The sequence below is a fragment of the Elephantulus edwardii genome, unplaced genomic scaffold, assembly GCF_000299155.1.
Source record: "Elephantulus edwardii isolate Elephantulus edwardi_28Jun2011 unplaced genomic scaffold, EleEdw1.0 scaffold00044, whole genome shotgun sequence".
Taxonomy (NCBI): Eukaryota; Metazoa; Chordata; class Mammalia; order Macroscelidea; family Macroscelididae; genus Elephantulus; species Elephantulus edwardii.
The window spans coordinates 10,408,428-10,429,525 of NW_006399794.1; the positions used below are offsets into that span (position 1 = coordinate 10,408,428).

General features: G+C 42.0%; 3 protein-coding genes and 1 pseudogene across 3 annotated transcripts in view; all 4 read left to right on the forward strand.

The window, feature by feature from the left end:
- The first annotated feature begins 698 nt into the window (after positions 1–698).
- Positions 699–1,655, forward strand: LOC102846086 (olfactory receptor 52H1-like). The gene has a single exon (XM_006885487.1). The coding sequence runs from the start codon at positions 699–701 to the stop codon at positions 1,644–1,646; it is 948 nt and encodes a 315-aa protein (XP_006885549.1). The 3' UTR covers positions 1,647–1,655.
- A 390-nt stretch (positions 1,656–2,045) lies between these two features.
- On the forward strand, positions 2,046–2,843 carry LOC102846492 (annotated as a pseudogene).
- Positions 2,844–10,583: 7,740 nt separating this feature from the next.
- On the forward strand, positions 10,584–11,582 carry LOC102871732 (olfactory receptor 52D1-like). Its single transcript, XM_006885654.1, has one exon. The coding sequence runs from the start codon at positions 10,584–10,586 to the stop codon at positions 11,580–11,582; it is 999 nt and encodes a 332-aa protein (XP_006885716.1).
- Positions 11,583–18,559: 6,977 nt separating this feature from the next.
- LOC102872138 (olfactomedin-4-like) overlaps positions 18,560–21,098 on the forward strand; it is a 10,092-nt gene continuing 7,553 nt past the window's right edge. The window contains exon 1 of the mRNA XM_006885655.1: positions 18,560–18,628. Coding sequence (XP_006885717.1) covers positions 18,560–18,628 — 69 coding nt within the window. The remainder of the gene's footprint in view (positions 18,629–21,098) is intronic.

Below are 21,098 nucleotides of genomic sequence, written 5' to 3' on the forward strand. Positions count from 1 at the left end.
GAAGGTCCATCTGATACAAGCCATAGTCTTCGCAATCACTTGTTATGCATCAGAGAGTTGGACAATGACCAAGGAGGATAGAAGGAGAATTGATGCCTTTGAGCTGTGGTGCTGGAGAAGAGTATTGAGAATACCATGGACTGCTAGGAAAACAAACAGATTTGTCCTGGAGAGGGTTAAACCAGGTGGCTCCTTGGAGGCAAGGATTCTGAGGCTCCGTCTAACTTACTTTGGACATGTTGTGAGGAGAGACCGGTCCTTGGAGAGGGACATCATGCTTGGGAGGGTGGAGGGACGGCGCAGGAGAGGAAGGCCCTCTATGAGGTGGATTGATTCAGTGACTAGGATAATTGGGATGGGAGTGTCAGAGACAGAGTGATTGGCACAGGAGAGAGCGGAGTTTAGGGCTGTTGTACATAGGGTCGCTATGAGTCGCAAGCGACTTGATGCCTCATAACAACAACAACAACAACATTGACTATTTTACAAAACAGTTCTGGTTTACGGGTACTTTCTAGCAACATTGTTAATATAAATCTTTTTTTACTCTCAAATGTCTTTTGTTTTCAATGGTAAATTAATGATAACTTTATTTTGGGAATCAGTTATAATGACTTATACAAAGTGAAAATAATTCATATGATTCTAACTGTCCTCTATAACCTTCTTTCTTCAGAACTGGACTATCCCAGTTTGCAATGGTCACTTTCAACCTGAGCAGCTACAACCCAGGGCCCTTCATTCTGGTGGGCATTCCAGGCTTGGAGAAGTTCCACGTGTGGATCGGCATTCCCTTCTGTTGTGTCTACATTGTAGGTGTCATAGGAAACTGCCTCCTTCTTTACCTCATCGCCGTGGAGCGCAGTCTTCATGAGCCCATGTTCTTCTTTCTCTCCATGCTTGCCACGACCGATCTCATCTTGTCCACAGCTGGTGTGCCTAAAACACTCAGTATCTTTTGGCTGGAAGCCCGAGAAATCACCTTCCCAGGATGCCTTACCCAGATGTTCTTCCTTCACTACAGCTTTGTCCTCGATTCAGCCATCTTGATGGCTATGGCATTTGACCGCTATGTGGCCATATGTTCCCCTCTGAGATACACCACTATCCTGACACCCAAGACTATCATCAAGATTGCTGTGGGAATCTCCTTTAGAAGCTTCTGCATCATCTTGCCGGATGTATTCTTGCTGACACGGCTGCCTTTCTGCAGGACACGTACCATCCCTCATACATATTGTGAGCATATAGGTGTTGCTAGGCTTGCTTGTGCTGATATCTCCATCAACATCTGGTATGGCTTTTGTGTTCCTATTATGACAGTAATTTCCGATGTAATTCTAATTGCCATTTCCTATACCCTCATCCTTTGTGCTGTCTTTCGTCTCCCTTCCAAAGATGCCCGCCAGAAGGCCCTTGGCACTTGTGGTTCTCATGTCTGTGTCATTCTCATGTTTTATACTCCTGCCTTTTTCTCCATCCTTGCTCACCGCTTTGGACACAATGTCTCTCTCACTTTCCACATCATGTTTGCCAACCTCTACATTGTTATCCCACCTGCACTCAATCCCATTGTTTATGGAGTAAAGACAAAGCAGATCAGAGATAAGGTCATTCTCTTGTTTTCTGCAAAGGATGTGGAATGATGGTCTACTGGATAATAAATATACTGTTTCCAGCACTGCCAGCTTTTCTGCTTTTCCTTCTCTCACACCCTATCAGTTGTCTTTTATTCTTTTCCTGACCATCTTCACTAGTGGAGTGAGTTGTTTTTATAATTTTAAAGACTTTTTATATAGCTCTTAGTTTGTATATATAACTTTTTGAGTAAATTATAATGGCTGACTTCCTACTCATTGGCTAAATTTTAGGGTTAAAAGAAAAAACTGTAGATAAATATTTTCAAATTATTATAGACTGCTATTCAGATATTAGCTTAACATTCATAACTTCACAAATTTGCCTTTTTACATCTCTCTCTAATTGGTGACCTATCACTTAATAAGTGCATCACTGATCTTTATACCTTTCCCACCTGAATTCTCCAAATGGAAGAAGAGTACATCCAGCAACTGTGTGAAGATATTATCCACCTAAAACCTGACGTGGTCATCATAGAGAAGGGAATTGCAGATTTAGTTTAGCCATTATCTTATGGGCTAATATTGCCGCCATTCGCAGTGTCTGTAAAACAGACAATAATGACGTTGTTCGTGCCTGTGGAACCCAGATAGCTAGCCAACCAGAGGAACTGAGAGAAGAAGATGTTGGTACAGGAGCAGGCCTGTTGGAAATCAAGAAAATTGGAGATGAGTACTTTAAAGTCATCACTGAGTGCAAAGATCTCAGGGCCTGCACCATTCTTCTCCAAGGAGCCAGCAAAGAGATTCTTTCAGAAGTAGAACGCAACTTTCAGGGTGCTGTGTCAGTGTGTCACTGTGTCCTCGTGGATGCTCAGCTGGTGCCAGCAGGCGAGGCTTTTGAAATGGCTGTGGCCCATGTGTTGACAGAGAAATCCTAGTGTGGAACAATGGCCATACTGGCCCTGTTTCCCAGGCCATAGAGGTGATCCCCGTACCCTTATCCAGAACTGTGGGACCAGCACCATCCATCTACTTACCTCCCTTCAGGCCGGGCACACCCAGGGAAACTCTGAGACTTGGAGTGTGAATTGTGAGATAGGTACTTTGGTGGACATGGAAGAACTAGGTGTCTGGGAGCCTTTGGCTGTGAAACTACAAACATATAAGACAGCAGTCCTGCTGCTTTGAATTGATGACATTGTCTCAGTCCACAAAAAGAAGGACCAGCATGGAGGGTCTCCTGATGCTGGCCAGGAGTGAGTTGAAGGCAAGCAGTCTCAGGGCACAGAGCTGCTGGGTTGTCCTTCCCTGAGCCAGAATTCCATTGTGGGCTTCTTTGTTTGAGAGGATCAGGATGAGGAACAGCCCTTATTTTTGTCCCTTGTTGGTTTGCAAAAGGCAAATTCTTCTCTATTGTAAGCTTTCCATTTAGTTTGCTCCCTATGATTAAATCACTTATTTGAGAAAAAAAAAAAAAATTAAAAGGAAAAAATGTTAGGTAACTTTTCCAAGTATAAACTGCCTTATTTTGCCTCCTATAGTTTTATTTTTCTTTGTAGATTTCCATTTTTACCCATGAGATTTAATTTTTTTTTTTTTTACACATGAGATTTTAAGACCTCATGTGTGAAGAGTTCTGACTCTCTTCCTATCCTTAGGATATTGTACTAAAGTAAGAATCAATGTATCAATGTATCTACTACATTCTTCTTTCACACATTTTACAGCTAACCATTCTTCAGGTCTTCTGTGATTCTACTTCCTGTTGTCTTATAAGATTTTATACCCATATCTACTATATTAAATTTTCAGTATTAAAATACTTAAGATTTTCATACTATAATTCTAGTCTAATAACATTATGATGATGCACACAAACTACGAGTAGAGATATGGAATGAGAATATGCACTGCGAACTCAAGAAACATAGTTTAGCAGAAAGAATAAACCACATCCATAGACCATTTACAGAGAGCATTTAAATCTTAAGCATTACAATGATTTGGGTAGGATGTTAAGAGTAACTGTTCCTATTAGGTTTACAATTACATACTCACGCACATCCACTCACACAACCCCACAAGAAACAATCCCAATGTGGAAGGGGATTATATAATTATTCTAAAATAATACCTGGCATATTATTACATAATATTCTGATAGAATGTTTTTTAAGTTTTACTTTGTAAATTTCAATTAAACTGGGGTTTTAAATCAAATATAGACTGGTGGTGACATATTGTGAAATGTTTACCATTACTACATTCACTCTGTTCCTCTGAATGGGTGGAGGTATATTTTTTCAGGTAGAGGAAACGTTGTGAAACTAGTAATATCCGTGTAAAGATACAATAGTCACTTCATATGGGTCTAGTAGCTGTCTCAGACAGTCAGACTGACTCCATGTTATAAAACTGTATAATGTTAATTCTCCTGAATTTCAGTTATATCCAGAGCACACTGACTAGTGTGACATAAATGTACCTCTTACATTTGAAGTTCAAAATCAAGAAAACAATCACTGGGCCAATTTGGCAGCATCATGATAGAGATTGAGATTGTTCATAGCTTTAGTTTGTTTGGCTACACAATCAACACGCTTGGTACCAGCAGGCCGGACTCAAAAGACAAATTGCACTGGGAAAGTCTGCTGTCAGAGACCTCCCCAGAGTAAGTAAGAGCAATGATGTCAGTCTGGAGACTAAGGTGTACTTTCTATGTATCAGAAAGCTGGGAAATGACTGGGGAAGATAGAAAGAGAATTAATGTCTTTGAGCTGCGGTGCTGGAGAAGAGTATTGAATACCACGGACTTCTAGGAGAACAAACCGGTTCCTCCTAGAGAGGGTGAAACCAGGCTGGTCCTTCGAGGCAAGGATTCTGAGGCTTCCTCTGACATACTTTAGGTAAGAAAGGACCAGTCCTTGGCGAGGGAAGGACATCGTGCTTTGAAGTGTGGAGGAACAGTGCAAGAGAAGAAGACTCTCGATGAGATGGATTGATTCAGTGACTGAGGTAATGGAGGTAAGTGTGTCAGAGATGATAAAATTGGCACAGGATAAAGCAGGGTTCAGGGCTATCATACATAGGGTCACTATGAGTCACAAGCAACTCTATAGCACATAACAAAAGCAAACAACAACAAATACCTGTGTGAAAATTTACTACTCTTCGTCATATAAAGGGAAAAGAGAGTTACGTTAAGAAACTTGATCACTATTTTCTCTACCCTCCTCCCCAGTTCATTCTTCTTTTTTTTTTTGTTCTTCTTTTTTTCCCCCCACTTGAAAGTCTGTTTTAATTGTCCAATTGCCACAGTGCTTGTCAAAGCCAGTTCTGATTAATCTCCTTTGTCAGTGTGTCCTTTGCCATTCCCTATCACGCCTCCCTGAGAGAGACTTCACCCTGATTCATAAGGAAAAGGGGATGGTGTATTCTCTTAGCTACTTCCTGCTGAAAAGGGACACTGTGGGTTTCAGGGTGAAGATCTTCTCTCACTACTCTAAAGGGCCCCTTTGGCAGTAGGAAACACATAGATTATTATGGAGATTGATTTTGGAATTTAGATGCATGAATGAATGAAACCCAAAATCTCTGTAAATGTTCATTAAAATTAATAAAATTTAATAATAATTAAAAAAAGGGGAAAAAAGAAACTTGATCAAGGCCACATAGTAGTATAGTCTTATTCAAACTCAGATCTGCATGATTAAGTTTGGAATCTTTTTCATCAAATTTCTTTGCTGATGTAACAGAAGCAACATTAAGAATGCTGCCATCTTTTGAGTGCCAAATGAGTCTGTCATTAGTAAAGAATGAAGCACGTCTCTCTCTCAGTCTATTGTTATCCCTTTCAGTGATTCTTTGCGTCTGGCATCCCATGAATCCTTCCTGCTCAGTCTCTAGCCTTTCTCAGATCTTGAGTATGCTAGGCACATTAACCTGGCAGCTAGGAAAGTCAGAGGAGAAAACTGTGGCTCTGCTAATCCCTCATTAGCAGTTCACAGCTGAGACTCTGAGGTCCTCAGTCTCACCAGGGTCCCAAGGTCCATATCCCTCAGTTCCTCCAGGGGTTCAGAAAAGAGACCCATAAATTCTTTTCACCCACACATGCTCTCTCTCAGGCTCATCACAGAGGCATCATCAGAACTCTGAGGTACTTGGTGCACTGACTGCTGAATGGTCAACCTGGAACAGCAGAGATTGAAGCAAAACCAGGTGCAGAAAGGCTGGATGTACATTGTATGTTCTTAATCCTACCTTCACAGCAGAGGTGAGAAGCAGCTGACCATCAGCAGTAGGAATCCCTCAGGCAAGGTATATATGACATACAGTCATATTCTCATCATTTCTGAAAGGATGCCTCTGTCCCCTGCCTAGATTACGCATGATTTACTAAAAGGATTGGTTTCTGAAGAGATGCCCCAGACGGCCTTTATGCTCTGATATACAGAGATCACTCACTTTTTTTTTCAGAGGAAAACTTTTAGGACACAAAAGAGAGTACACAGTGGAGGGCCAGTATGTTTGTGGGCTTTAAGAGCTAGGGCAGAGGGCATTATCATTCTTGTTTTCCTCTCTCCAATCCAGGGTTAGAATGGTGTGGACAGTGGAGGTTGGGAGTTCAAGAGAAGGAATTAAAAGACAAATACCACCAAATTTTCCATTATGCTACTTGGAAATTTCACATCTGTAACTTAGAAATGATTTTGTATCTAATCTCCTTCTCTTGGTTCTGAAGGCAAAGGAAATTCTTTCTTTATTATAGTCTGAATCTTATGGACAGCCTCAGACAATTTTATTCTGAAGTTGGCGACATTCTGGTTTCAAGTATCCTTGGTTCAGTTTTCAAGTTATCCTTTTATATAAAAGTAGGTTGTATATTAAAACACTAATGATCAGAATGCAGTGGGAAACAATTCAGGAGAAATAGAGTGTAATGAGTAAAAACAGTGATAAAAATGACAGTAACGTAACATGCTTGGAGCTTTCCTGTGTTTTAGGTATTGCTATAACTTAGTTTATTTACACATTATATGATCCTTACAGTATGCCTATAAAGTAAGTGTGTTTATTATTATTCCTCAACTTAGAGCTAAGGAAATGAAGGCACAAAAAAGTTGAGTAACTTCTCCAAAGTCACACAGAGGGAATAAAGAAGAGCAAGACAGATGTGACATGGAGTCATATGTTCCTTTGTCCTTACCACCTGCTAGGGAACAAAATCAGGTAGAAACCATGCTTACCAAACCATAGTTAAAAGTGACTAATCAAGATACCCCAAAACATATAGCAAACCTGAGATGTCTACCTAACTCTTCTGAGCTCTTTTATTTTTTTCTTAACTTCTTAGAAATCATAATTTGAATGAAAGTTTACGAAGCATATTGGGGTGTTTTGTTTTGTTTTTTTTAAACCAATCATCCATGTATATTTTGTTTCATGACATTAATTATAAGATACACAATATTGGATCTTCCAGTCAACCCATATTGTCCTTCCCTCACTCATCCTAATAAATAGTTGATGTCAATCAATTAATGACATCTTTGGCTTTCCCTAAATGCTTCCAACTACACTTAAAATGTTCTTTTGAAAGCACATCTTGACCTTCACAGTTTCTTAGGCAGGTCACAGAATGTGAACCACCACAAGTTCCAGGCTAGAAGCCAGGGTCATTCTGAGCAGGTTCAGCACACAAAGGAGGAGAATGGCTTTGGTGTGAGCACTGGCCTGGAAGTCCATGATGTGGGGAAGAGCAGATGGTGAGTGATAAGACTCTATTTTCAACTGGCTTGTGCAGGCCTCTGAACGACCTGTGCTCCCAACTACATACATCAGGAAAGGGCTGTGGGTTTGTGAATGGACTCAGAATGAGACACTGTCAGGATCATATGGAGCTATAGAATGTGTGAGTAGCAGGGTCTCTAGTAGTAGCACTTATCTAGTCACGAAGAAACTTATTGCTAAGTGAGAGGAAACAGCTCTGGTTGGGATGTAGGAACTCTTGTCCTTAGCTCTGACTCCATGAGCCTGCAAGGGTGAAATCCTTTCTGTACATGAGTCTCCTGGTCCTAGAATGGGGCCCAAAGTGGCTTGAGACCATGGTAGCAGTATGATCAAGGATATGTGTCAATATCACAATCTACAACTACAGAAAGAAAAGAACAGAGAGCCCACTGCATTTGCCACTCCTCGGGCTTCTTCCTGAACGCCGGAGTTGCCAAGTCAGCTGCATTGTGAAAGACCTGTTTTGGTTCTGTTTAGATGCCATGGAGTCGAATGTGAGTCATAGCGAACCTGTAAAGTACAGTTCTGAACCCTGATCCTGTGCCGTCCTTGTCATCTCTGACTTATTGCTGAAGGGAGGCCTGCAGATGAGGGGAACTGAGGAAAACATGGCTAGGGAGGTAAAGAGGGCAGGTGGGTGGAAGGTGAGACTAGGATACAGGGTGGAGACAGAGGCTGGAGAGTGCAGCACTTCTTTCTCACTTTCACAAGCCTACAGGAGGAAGTGGAAGGAACAGAAGCACATGATTGGGGTGGGAGATTGTCCTTGGAATCCCTCCAAGAGGAAGGGTGGTAGCAGGACCTGCACCCTGAATACAAATCTTTCTTAGAGGGCCCCTTCCTGAGTATACAATGTGCTTGTTTTGTGGTTTGGGGAGAGATATATCTAGGTAAAATGAATTTTTATCCTTTTTCCCCGATAAAGGCCAGGCTTGCTTTGTGGTGAGCTGGGCCCTGGGTGTAGGTTCCCAGGGTCCATAGACACTAGAAGGGCCCCATTGTGAGAGGCAAAGACATTCTCTACGGTTAGGCAAGTCTTTCAGAAGAAGATCTGGTTCCTAAGCCAACAAAACTTTCCTGTGGGAAAGTCAAACTTGGCTAGTTATTTGACTGCTTTCTATAGGAGATGGTATAGGAGATAGTTTGCAGAATTGGCTGGTGCTTCACAGGCAGCATCATAGCTTCACTTGGGGTTAGAGACTTTCTTCTCGTCCACTTGCCCCTGGTACTTCAGTCTCCAGAATCAGCTGAGAATCCCATATTCTCTCATGGAGTTTAAGTACATACTATTAGCTTCTAGGGGAACATGAAGCCTTCACCCTAGCTCTGGATCCTGTCTCTAGGTTTTTCTTTATCTACTTAGACAAGTTAAGTACCCTCCTTCTTTGCACAACTACCATTTTAACCTGGTCACCATTGACAGAGTGAGTAACAAGGGGCGTGAATGTACCAGAGATCATGAAGATGCTGCATGATATGTCAAGGTTCAGATATATTATCTATCGGGTCACGATGAGTTGTGGTCAACTTGATGACACCTAACAACAACCACAGCAACCAGTTGCACTGTCATTGTGGCTATTTTCAATTTGGTCGCTCACAGACATGTCCAAAGTATGTTAGACGGAGCCTCAGAATCCTTGCCTCCAAAGAGCCACCCAGTTTAACCCTTTCCAGGATGAATCTGTTTGTTTTCCTAGCAGTCCATGTTATTCTCAATACTCTTCTCCAGCACCACAGTTCAAAGGCACCAATTCTCCTTCTGCCCACCTTTCTCCTAACGAGCAGTTGGTGGATTCATATTGTGTTCAAAGCCTCAAACCTGTTCCTGAGATGGTTCTGAAATTCAGGTGGGATAAACTCAAAGTCATATTTTGGTTGTCTCGGATTTGGTTTAATTTCCCTCAGCTTCAGCTTCAATTTGCATATGAGTAGTTGGTTGTCTGTTTGACAATCAGCTCCTGGCCTAGTTTTCACAGCTGATATTGAGCTTCTCCAGAGGTTCTTTCCAGATGTAATCGATCTGATTCCTATGCATACCATCAGGTGAAATCCAGGTATATAACCTGCATTGTACATAGGGTCTCTATGAGTCGCAAGCGACTTGACGGCACATAACAACAACACAACAACCTTTGTGTTGGCAAAATGATTCCTTACCACTAAGCCACCAGATAGCATCATGAGTTTGAGGACTAAGGTGTGTCTGATTCAGGCCATAGTGTTTCCTATCACTTGTTATGCATCTGCAAGCTGGACAATGAATAAGAATGACAAGAAGAATTGATACCTCTGAGCTGTGATGTTGGAGAAGAGCAAGGAACATCCCGTGCATGAGAATAAACAGTTAAGTCTTGGAGAGTGTGCAGCCTGAGTGCTCTTTGGAGGCAAGGATGATGAGGCTTTGCCTCACATACTTTGGTCATGTTTCTCAGAGGGGCTATTCCTTGCAGAAGAACATGATGGTGGTAAGGAAGAGGGTCAGAGAAGGAGAGGAAGACCCTCAACCAGGTGGACTGACAGTCCATTGACTGCTGCAATGGACTCTTGTGTGTAAGGAAGTGTGAGGATGGTGGAGGATACAACGGAGCACAGATCTGTTGTTCATAGGGTCGCTATGACTTGTACTTGACTCAACGGACCTAACAATAACAATAATAATAAGCCACCAGAGATCCCTGCATGATCTTTAGTCAGATAGCTTTTAATTCAAATTTTCAGTGTTTTATTTACCAGATGTGTAGCCTAGGGAAAATCTTTTAACTCTTCTTAAACCAAATTTTTAGATGTATCATAACAAGCCCACAAGACAATTGTGGAATCTATAGAACAACATATCCTATATTTCTAGCACAATGGCTGACACAAAGATAAAAATCATTTGCCGTGAAATTGATTCTGACTCATGTGATCCTGGGCAAAATAAACAATGTGCTTCATGCAAGTGATTACTGTTAAGTTGGAGGTTTGGGATCACTCTGAGGGGCCTTGGAAGGAAAGCCTAGTGATCTCCTTTTGAAAAATCAACATTGAAAACTTCTGAGACAGTTTTTCTCTAGTATAAATGGAGTTATCGTAACTCAGAGATGAAATTCAGCCAATGCCACAGCCTCCTTACCCTTGAATGTTATCTTCACTGAGGAGAGTTTGGGGTTGCCTCTCACAGAATCTTTTCTGCCCTACAGGCACAGAGCCAGGTGAGACCAGGAGATGGAGCTGGACCCTGCACTGCCTGCTCTCAACCATACTGTGTGGCCCGCTGGGCCTGGGTCCTTTGTCTTGCTGGGAGTGCCAGGACTGGAGCCTCTGCATGCCTGGCTGTCAGTGCCTGTGTGTCTGCTATACATGACAGCATTGGCAGGCAATGCCCTTCTGCTAGGCCTGGTGGCAGCTGACAAGGCACTTCAGTCACCCATGTACCAGCTGCTGGGGCTTCTGGCAGTTACTGACTTGATTCTTGCCACATCCACCGTGCCAAAAGCATTGGCAGTGCTTTGGGGTCTGTCTGGTGAGATATCCTTTGGGGCCTGCCTGGCCCAGCTTTTTGTTGCCCACGTGGCTTTTATTGCAGAGTCCTCAGTGCTGCTGGCCATGGCGGTGGACCGCTATGTGGCCATTTGCCAACCTCTACGCTATGCTGCATTGCTGACCCAGCGTGTGGTGGGCATTGTGGCTGTAGCTGCCGTGACCCGTGGTGCTTGTGTCATGGCACCCCCTGTGGCCCTTCTCCAAAGACTGCCTTACTGTGGACGACGGGCACTGCCACACACTTACTGTGAGCACATGGGCGTGGCTCGGCTGGCATGTGGAGACACTCGTCCCAACATCTGGTATGGCCTGGCCACCACACTGCTTTCCCCAGTCCTAGATCTTGGCCTCATAGGTGCTTCCTACGCCCTTATTCTCCGTTCTGTGTGCCAGCTACCTTCCCATGGTGCCCGCCGCAAGGTCCTGGGCACCTGCGTGGCTCATGCTAGTGTCATCATCCTCTTCTATACACCTGCCCTCTTCTCCTTCTTGGCCCACCGCTTTGGCCACCACACAGTCCCTGGTCATGTTCACATCCTCCTGGCTAACCTCTATGTGGTGGTCCCCCCAGCCCTCAATCCTGTGGTGTATGGTGTGCGAACCCAGCAGATCACTCAGCGGCTCAGGCACCTGCTCAGACTCTGCTGGTCAAGGTCAACGAGGAATGTGGGTCCTGAGTGAGCCTCCACACAGGAATAAATGAATACATAACGTTCTCTGCTCTCTGCCTTCAGATGGCCAAGCTAGACTGCAAAACATATTTGGGCAGAGCTCTGCCCGAGATCTCTCCATCATGCATCTCTCGGTGGCTTCACACTCAGCAGTGACATTGTTCCTACTACAGGAAAGAGTGCCTGCCTGAGTCGACTGTTCCCAGTCTATTCCTACTTTTTCTAACTCTGTGCTGACCTCCGTAGGTTTATTACACACACGTGGAAGAGATTTGACCTCAACAGTGACAGACGAGGAGATTATTGTCGACCTGCTAGACATCCAAAGCTTGCCTTCCTCCACTGTTTGACAAATCCAGAGCCAGGTTCATGATGGGAAGATGGCTCTGAGGGGCCTGTGGACATTGTCTGACATAGAGCAGGACCATCATGTTTGCTAAAGGGCTGAAGATAGAGGTCGGGACTGGGGAGAAGTGAGCAAATAGCACAATGTGAACATAAAAGACGTGGCTCTGTTTTGTCGTGTTATGGAAACTGATCTGGTTTCTGACCTGGATGATTAGTACTTGGATGTTGGGATGTTTGTTGGCTGTGAGATGGATTGAAACAGATAATACTGTGATCCTTTACATTGTTTCTTCACTTACTCAGATGCTGAGGTTTCTGCTTTATCAACCAGTGCCCTGAGGCAGTTGCCGTTAGAGCAATATGAAAATTATATGAATAATTCCCATGTCACTCATCATACCTTGTGCTCTAACTCACCTCCCACCTTTCATTCTCCCGTCTCCTGCCTCTACAAAGTGTTAGAGTGACACTCCTCTGGATATTGACTCGGGGAGTTTTCCCAGCTCACTCTTCTCATACCTCCCTGACCTCTGATTTTGCTCTGGATGTCAGCAGAGCCAGGTCCCATGAGGTCATGGAGAATGGATCCAACCCAGGGCAGGAACAGATGTAAGGATCTACAAAGTAATATAAAGGTTCGAGTTTGAAAACCAGTTACCTTTGAAGATTACTTTGACTCAGGGCAACCCAATGTTCCAGAGGAAAACTGTGCTCCATAGGGGTATAACTGCTGATTTGCTTTTGAAGTATTTCTGGGAAGATGTAAACCAACACTGTTTTGGGGAATAGTAGCTATTGTTAGATGCCATTGAATCAACTACAACTTAGCAATTCTATGAACAACAGATCTGAACCTTGCTCTATCTTGAGTCAGCTTCACAATCTCTCATATATTTCAGCCCATTGTTCCTATCACTGTGCTTATAACCATCTTGAAAACCTTCCTTCCTTCCTTCCACCTTTCTCACCATGATGTCTTTTTTCAAGAACTGTTCCCTCCCAACAACATGTGTGAAATATGTCAGGAAAAGTTCCACCATCTTTGTCTTAAGGGGCACTCTGGTTGCATGTTATCTAAAATAGATTTGTTCCTTTGATAGTCCATGGGATTAAGTATTACTCTACAATACCACAATTAAAAGGTGTTTGTTGTTCTTCTGTCATCCTTACACTCTGTTCAATTTTCATTTGCACAGGAAGCAATTGAAAATACCATGGTTTGGCTGACACATCTTAGTCTTTATATCATTGCTCTTAGCTCTTTGGAGAAGTCCTATACAGAATATTTTCCCAATGCAACATATATTTTGATTTATTAAAATAATATTTATTATTTTTTTCATCCCTGAACATTTTCTTCCTCCTCCTCCCCAGCCCACCTCATAGTACACCCCTTGTTCCAGATTGTTGTCAGACATACAATGCCTAGTCATATTTTTTTTTCTGGGCAGTTTCCCCCCCCTCGTCTGTTCTAGTGCAATATTTATTATCTATCTACTCTTTCCCCTTCATTCTCTCCCGAGCCCTCCTGTCCCTGTCCTGTTTTATATCAGCTCTGTTTTTCCTTTTGTGACTGGGATATTTCACTAAGCATAGTATCTTTCAGGATCCCCCATGTTGTATAGTGTTTTTCTAAATCATCATTTTTTCAATGCTGCTTAATATTCCAATGTGGGAATGTACCAAAGTTTTTCTATCCATTCATTTGTAGATGGGCACTTGGGTTGCTTCCATCCCTGCTATTGTGGACAGCACAGCAATAAACGTGGACATGTACACATCTATTTGAGTCATGGCTCTGGTTTCTTTAGGGTATATTCCTAGTAGTGCAATTGCTGGGTCAAATGGATTTCTATCACCAACTTTATGAGAAAGCAGCAGACCACTTTCCATAGTGGCCATACCATTTTATATTCCCACCTGCAGTGAATAAGAGTTCCAATCTTTCCACAATCTTGCCAGCATTTGTTGTTTCCTGTTGAACTTTTCTATTATTACTGGTATCTGATATCTCAAATATGTCGTAGTTGTTTTGATTTGAATCTTTGTGATAGGGATTTTGAACATTTCTTCATGTGTGTGTCATCTAAATGTTTTCTTTCATGAAGTGTCTATTCTTGCCTTGTGCCCATTTTGTGACTGAGTTGTTTACCTTTTTCTTGAGGTGCTGGAGTATTCTATAAATTTTAGACATGGGTCCCTTATCAAATATATGATTGCTAAATATTTTTTTGCAAGTTTTCAATTTCTCTTTTTACCCTATTTGAGAAGTTTGGGTTTGGTTTTTTTTTTTTTTTTTAATGTGCATAGGGATTTGATTCTTAGAAACTCCCATTAATCTATTTTATTCTTTCTTGGTTGTAGGTTTTTCATTATGCTTAAAAGACTGCTCTTGCTGTGGGTTAGGGATTCTAGAGTTGTTCCTAGCTTTTCTCTGATTAATTTTATAGTCTTTTTTTCTACTTCTGTGTTGCTGATCTACCTTGCATTGGTTTTTTTTGTATGATGTGAGGTGTGGGTCTTGCTTAAATTTTCTGCAGATGGTTTTCCAATTTTTTCCAACACCATTTATTGAAGAGATTGTCAATTCTCCACTTCACTAATTTTGTCTCCTTGGACTTTGGACTTTCATTCATTCATTGTTGCACTTTTCTCCCCACCCAACCTCCCCCTAGTTTGCTCTTTGAAAAGTAAAATTATTTCATTGTTATACAATCCTTCCCACTAAGTCATTCCACTATGCAGCCTTTATTTTGAAAAATAAAGGAAAAATTCCTTCATTGTTATACAATCCCTCCCCCCAAGTCCACTCCACTATGCAGCCTTTGTTCTGGACTCTAGTCATGACAATAATACCTAATCACATATACCTTTTAAACAGTTCTTTCCCTCACCTGTTTCAATGTGGTATACATAATTTATCCCATCTTTCTCAGTCTCCCCCTAACCCCGATGTCAGTCCCATTTTACAACAGTGGCACTATGCAATATTTGTCCTTTTGTGACTGAGATATTTCACTCAGAATAATGTCTTCCAGGGTCACCCATTTTGAATATATTTCATGAGTTCCTTGTTTTTCCAATGCAGTGTAGTATTCCATGTGTGAACATACCACAACTTCTCTATCCATTCTTTTGTTAATGGACACTTAGGTTGTTTCCAGTTCTTTGCTATTGTGAACAAAGCCATGATAAACATGGGTGTGCATTTACTCTTATTTACTCTCCTTTAGAAATCACTCTCCATTTTTCTCTAAATGCTTTTAGAAATTTCTTCTTGTCTTTGATTCTGGTAAATATGATTCTGACTATGATAGGTCTTGGTGGGATTTTTTGGGGGGGTTTGTTCTACATAAATTTTGCTCAGCTTCTTGTATGTATATTCTCTCATTCTTCATTATTCCTGGAAATTTTTCTTCTAGTGTCTCTTCCACAACTTTCTCAGTGCCTTTTGTTTGCTTCTTTTTTTTTCTGAGATTCCAATAATGTGCCCATTTTCCCCTCTGAATTGTGTTCCACTTTATTCTAAGGCTTTCTTCATTTTTTATTCTGTTTTTGTTTTATTAGATCAGTGCTGAGAGATCTGTCTTCTATTTCACTGATTCTGTGCTCCATTCCCCTCCTCTACCCTCCCCTCCCAATACTGCTTATTTGTCCTTCCAACATGTTGACAGATTCTGAGATGCTGGTTTTAATATTCTGGGCTGCAGTTTCTTGTTTTTCTGTGATTCCTTTCCTTCCTTCCTTTTCTTGTTGTATATAGTCAAATCAGATTCAACTGGCCCAGGAGGAGATTGCCCCTCCTTCTCCAGCAAAGCATTTGGTGGATTTGAACCACTTCCCTATGCTTTCTTTCTTTTTTTTTTTTAATTATTATTTTTGTGTGCGTGTACCGTCAAATCAGATCTGACTGGTACAGGAGGAGATTGCCCCTCCTTCCCCGGCAGAGCATCTGGTGGATTCAAACCGTGCACCTCTGGGATTGTAGTTGCAGCTTCTTGCCACTAGGCCACCAGAGCTCCCCTTCCCTATGCTTTCTAATACCACATTAAAAAAATATATATATTATTTTGAATTGATTTTTTAAGTTCCTTTTGGCTTTTGTTTGTAGAAACCTGCAATTCTTTGAGTTTTTCTTTCACCCAGTGAAAATGTTTGATTGTTATACTTTTGAATTCTGTATCAGAAAGTTCCATCAGACTTTCCAGCTTCAGGAAATCCATTGATTCTATATTTTTATTAATTTTTAATTTTTTTAAATTTTATTTTTCATGTGTGTACACTCAAATCAGATCTGACTGGTATAGGAGGAGATTGCCCTTCCTTCTCCAGCAGAGTATCTGGTGAATTTTGAACGACATACCTCTAGGATTGCAATGCAGCTTCTTGCCATTAGGCCACCAAAGCTCCCTTGTATTTTTGTTACTTTTTTGGAGGTGAAATCAATCTTGTTTTGGTGTTGTATAGACTTTAAGGTAGTCTGTTTCTTCCATGACATTACTGTGATAGAGTTTTTCTTGCCTGGTAGGATATTGGTCTGACTAATTTGTTTGAGGAGCCTGCTGCTTCAGAAAAAGGGAAGGGTAACTCACCCTGCTTGAATTTATCTCAGGTTCCTGGGCTTACAAGAGGATTTGCTTCAGTTGGGAAGTTCAGCACTCCAGTAGGGAGTGGAAGGGCAACTTACCCTTCCTGTGGGCCTTCCTCTCTGGTTCTGTGACAAATTTTGCTGGATGTGGGGTGGCATGGGGGCAACTGCTTTTATTCCTGCCTCTCTTATTCTGCATTTAATTTCTCTGGTGTTGCTTGTTGCTTTCCGATTTCAGTTCTCTCTTCTGAAGGCCATAGTCCGGCTTGATCTGCAGAGTGGTATCGCCTGATTCCCTAACTCTCTTCACTACTCTCTCTGACATTTTGACCCAGGTCTATATTCCTATGGATGCTATTTGTTAGAGCTTTCCAGTTAAGGCACACACCTGGCACAACAGGATGATTTCCCTGGGGAGGGCGATGTCTTGCCTAGATCCTGAGTGTTGGTGTTGTCCCTTTGGCCCAAGGACCTGTGGCTCTCGGTCCCAGAGCAGAGTCGAGTGTAGAGGTGGCTACAGTTGCCAAGTGTGGGGTCAAGGTTGCAAGCTTCTTGGGAAGCTGGTGTGCATCCAAGTATGAGACTTCACTGGACAGGGCAGGGCCTTTTTCGATTTCTTGACTGCTATTACCATAGGCATTAATTGTGGTTGATCCAATAAAAGGACATAGTTGACATAGTTTTCTTTGTTGGGTTTTTGTTTTGTTTTGTTTTGTTTTTGTGTGTGTGTGTATTAGCCTGTGTTAATTGGTTTCACTGCCTTGTGACTCCATTATGATTGTCAAGAAATCCCTAGCCTGTCTTCTTAGCTTCATGAGTTCAGCTAAACTCTTAGCATTTCCTCCTGGAATGTGAATTGTGGACTTCATATGTCATTCTCTACTAGTTATATATTAAGCTAATTATTTTAAAGAATGAAATCAGTAGTAGTGTTATAATTTTTGCAGCTGGTGTTTCAGTAATATGTAAGGATATAATAAGATAAATGGTTTACAAAACTTCAGAAGCCAAAAATCTCAAGAAAAACAATATAAACTTGTTCTTACCAGAAAACTTCCCATCTTCCTAGACACTTGGTTGAATTTGAAACTTTGCTCTGACTGAAAGGTTCTCATGATTGATGGAAGAAGAAGAGATTGCTGTTCAGATGTCCACTATTAGCAGTTCTGGACAAGCATATGAAGAAAATGTGGTTCCTTATCTAGGACTCAGGAACTAAAATCTTATCTCTCTGCACATATTTCTAAACTAGGGTAGGAAACTGGAGGGTTAATTCCCACGTGTGGCTGGTTGGAAGATATTGGTAGAGGGCTTTCTTAGAGGATAGGCAGTGGAGTGAATAGGGGAAGCATTGCTCTTGTGGGATGGGATGAAGATTTTGAGTGTTTGGGACAATAGGGAAGGTAAAAATTGCTAGAGTCAAGTAAGGATATATAACACAACATGGTTGTTATGTGCTGTTGAGTCACCTGCGACTCATAGAGACCTTATGTACAACAGTCGTAAACCCTACTCTGTCCTGTGCCAATCTTACTGTCTCTGACACACAAGCCAGCATTATCAGTGTGGTGTTATCAAAGCAATAGCTTAGATGTAATCGTTGGCCTTCACCCAAAGAATAAGTAACTGGCTTCTCTTTTTGATACTGAGTAAATAGGGTTATATTTTCCTTAAAGTGTCTTCTTCCCTGGTGTTAAGAGAAAGACTCTAATCCCTTTTAGAAGATACCTAATTCAAAGCCCCACAAGATGTCTCGTTTTTCTTTAATCTGTTTGGACAAGAGGACCCAGATGGGTAGGGGCAGAACATAACTGGAAGATGGTTGAGAAAGTCCCTGTTAGTACGAAGAGAAACTCCTTTGCCTTGCCCTTTCAAAGCCCAGATCTTTCACAACCCTCCTTCCCCATATCACGCCCTTTCTTTGACCTCTTAGGCCCTCAGCCCTTCCCAATGCCACAACCTGACCCACCTTGTTAATTCTTTTCACTGGAATTAGGATAAAAGCACCAGAGAAACTCAAGAATTCACTGCACTCCTGCAGCTGATACAAGATGCAGCTTACTTCAACTCCTTTGACCAACCTACTGCTGATGCTTCTGGTGCTCCCAGGACAGCCCCAGGTACAGTGAGCTGGGTACAGTTTATGGTCAGGGGAGATAGCTCTGTTTTTTCATCTGGTTTCCCTTTCTGCTGAGACTGCTCAAAATTCTAGGTGAGAGTTAAGTTGAACTGACTGGAGAAAGGAGAGAGAGAGGAGAGAAAGGTGCCATAAATGTTCTACTTTGCTCATGGTTTATGTGTGCATGGGAGCTCTGATGGCCTAGTGGTAAGGAGCAAGGCTACCTACCCAAAGGCATGTGGTTCAAGTCCACCAGCTGCTCCTCGGGATAAAGATGTACAGTCTCTTCCCATACCACTTACTGCCTCTGAAGACCCACTGGTGGGTCAGCTCTAGGTCAATTCTGACTCCATGGAACACAACACCACCACCACTATGTAGGCATAGGATAAAAATAGGAAGATAAAGATGAATGTAATTGAGGAAGAAATGGTTTACTTTTATATAAGGTCTTATTTTATGCATAATCTTCCTCTCTTTTCCTTTGCTATGGATGCTGGAGCAAGGGTAGTCAGCCTAGGCTATTGAGGGAGACCTCTCTCTCATTATCTCTGAAAAACTAAACCATTGAGCTTGAATTGCAGTTTGAATATAGCCATAAATACCACTTGGGCCAGAGAAGCTGTTGGTGAGATTTTTCACAGAAGGGGAAGGACCAGAGACCTTAATTCTTAAAGGGTCTATAAAGGCTGTCACCATGATACCAATCAAGAAGTGTTATATCTAATTTAGAGTCTTGGTAGTGTAGTACCTAATGTATCAGCTTACTAGTCATTAGAGAAAGATAAGGAGTCTTTTCTTGTAAAGATTTACAGCCTCAGATACCTGATGGAGGATTGCTACAAGAAAGAATTGACTCAACAGCAGTAGAATTCTATTTAATAATAACTCATCTAGCTTCAAAACAGGAGTGAAGAGCTAGATATAAGGGAATTACAATAGTTAATCTAAGTGACCATTCATTTCTCAGGTAATGTTATAAGTGCTGTTGTTAATAGATGTCCTTGGATTGATTTGGATTCATAGAGACCCTGTGCATGATAGAATGAAATGGTGTGTGGTTTTGTGTCACCCTCACAGGCATTACTGTGCTTGAGCCCATGATTGCAGTTCTCATCTCAAGCCATATAATTGAAGGTCTTCTTCTCTTTGGTTTGTCCTGGCCCTCTACTTTATAAAGCATGAGGTCCTTCTCCAAGGACTGGCCCCTCTGGATCACATGTCCAGAGTATATGAGACAAACAGTGTCCGCATCCTTGCTTCTGAAGAGCCTTCAAACTGTACTCCTTCTAAGACATGTTCATTAGCTCTTCTGGCACTCCATGTTATATTCCAGATTTTTTGCCAGTGTCATAATTTAATGTATCTATTTTTCTTTGATCTTCCTTCATCAGTGTCTATCTTTTGGGTGTGCTATCAGGAGCAGCCAGTCCTTGGAAAGGACATCATGCTTGGAAAGGGGGGGGGTCTGTAAAACCAAGATAAGATCCTTAGTTAGATCTATTGACAAAGTGATTATATGATGAACTTGAGCAAATCAAAGATGATGAGGCTGGCACAGCGTAGGGCAAGTTTCAGATCTTTTGTTCAGAGGGTCGATACTAATTGTAATTGACTTTGTGGCACCAAACAAAAACAACATGGGGTGGTGGAAAATACCACGGGTTGGGTCAGGTATAAGTTAATCTTTAGTCCTCAAAGTGATATTGTTGTTGTTGTTGTTATGTGCCGTCGAGTCGCTTGCGACTCCTAGTGACCCCATGTACAACAGCCCTAAACTCTGCTCTGTCCTGTGCCAATCGCACTGTCTCTGGCAATCCCATCCTGATTATCCCAGTCATTGAGTAAAGCTACCTCATAGAGGGTCTTCCCCTCCTCCTGCGCTGTCCCTCCACCCTCCCAAGAATGATGTCCTTCTCCAAGGACCGGTTCCTCCTTACAACTTGTCCAAAGTATGTTAGACGGAGCCTCAGAATCCTTGCCTCCAAGGAGCCACCTGGTTTAACCCTTTCCAGGATGAATCTGTTTGTTTTCATAGCAGTACATGGTACCCTCAATACTCTTCTCCAGCAGCACAGCTCGAAGGCATCAATTCTCCTTCTATCCTCCTTGGCCATTGTCCAACTCAGAAGAGACTCTGAAAACTGCACTGGCACACAGAGAAGCCAAAGCACAAGGAAGCATTCAAAATACTAAAGAGTTGAATAGAAGATTTCAAAAGGCAGCAAGGGATGAAAAAGTAAAATATTAAAAAGAAATGTGCAAGGAGCTGGAGTCAGAAAATCAAAAGGGCCGAAGTCACTCAGCATTTCTTAAGCTCAAGGAACTGAAGAACAAATTCAAACCTCGAGTTGCTATAAGCAAGGATGCTTTCGGCAGAACGTTAAATGATCCCGGAAGTATTAAAAGAAGATGGAAAGAATATACTGAGTCACTGTACCAAAAGGAATTGGCAGACACAGAAGAATTTA

What these genes read in the sequence shown, in the direction of transcription:
- LOC102846086 (XM_006885487.1), top strand. Translation starts at nt 699, where the DNA reads ATGGTCACTTTCAACCTGAGCAGCTACAACCCAGGGCCCTTCATTCTG.
- LOC102871732 (XM_006885654.1), top strand. Translation starts at nt 10,584, where the DNA reads ATGGAGCTGGACCCTGCACTGCCTGCTCTCAACCATACTGTGTGGCCC.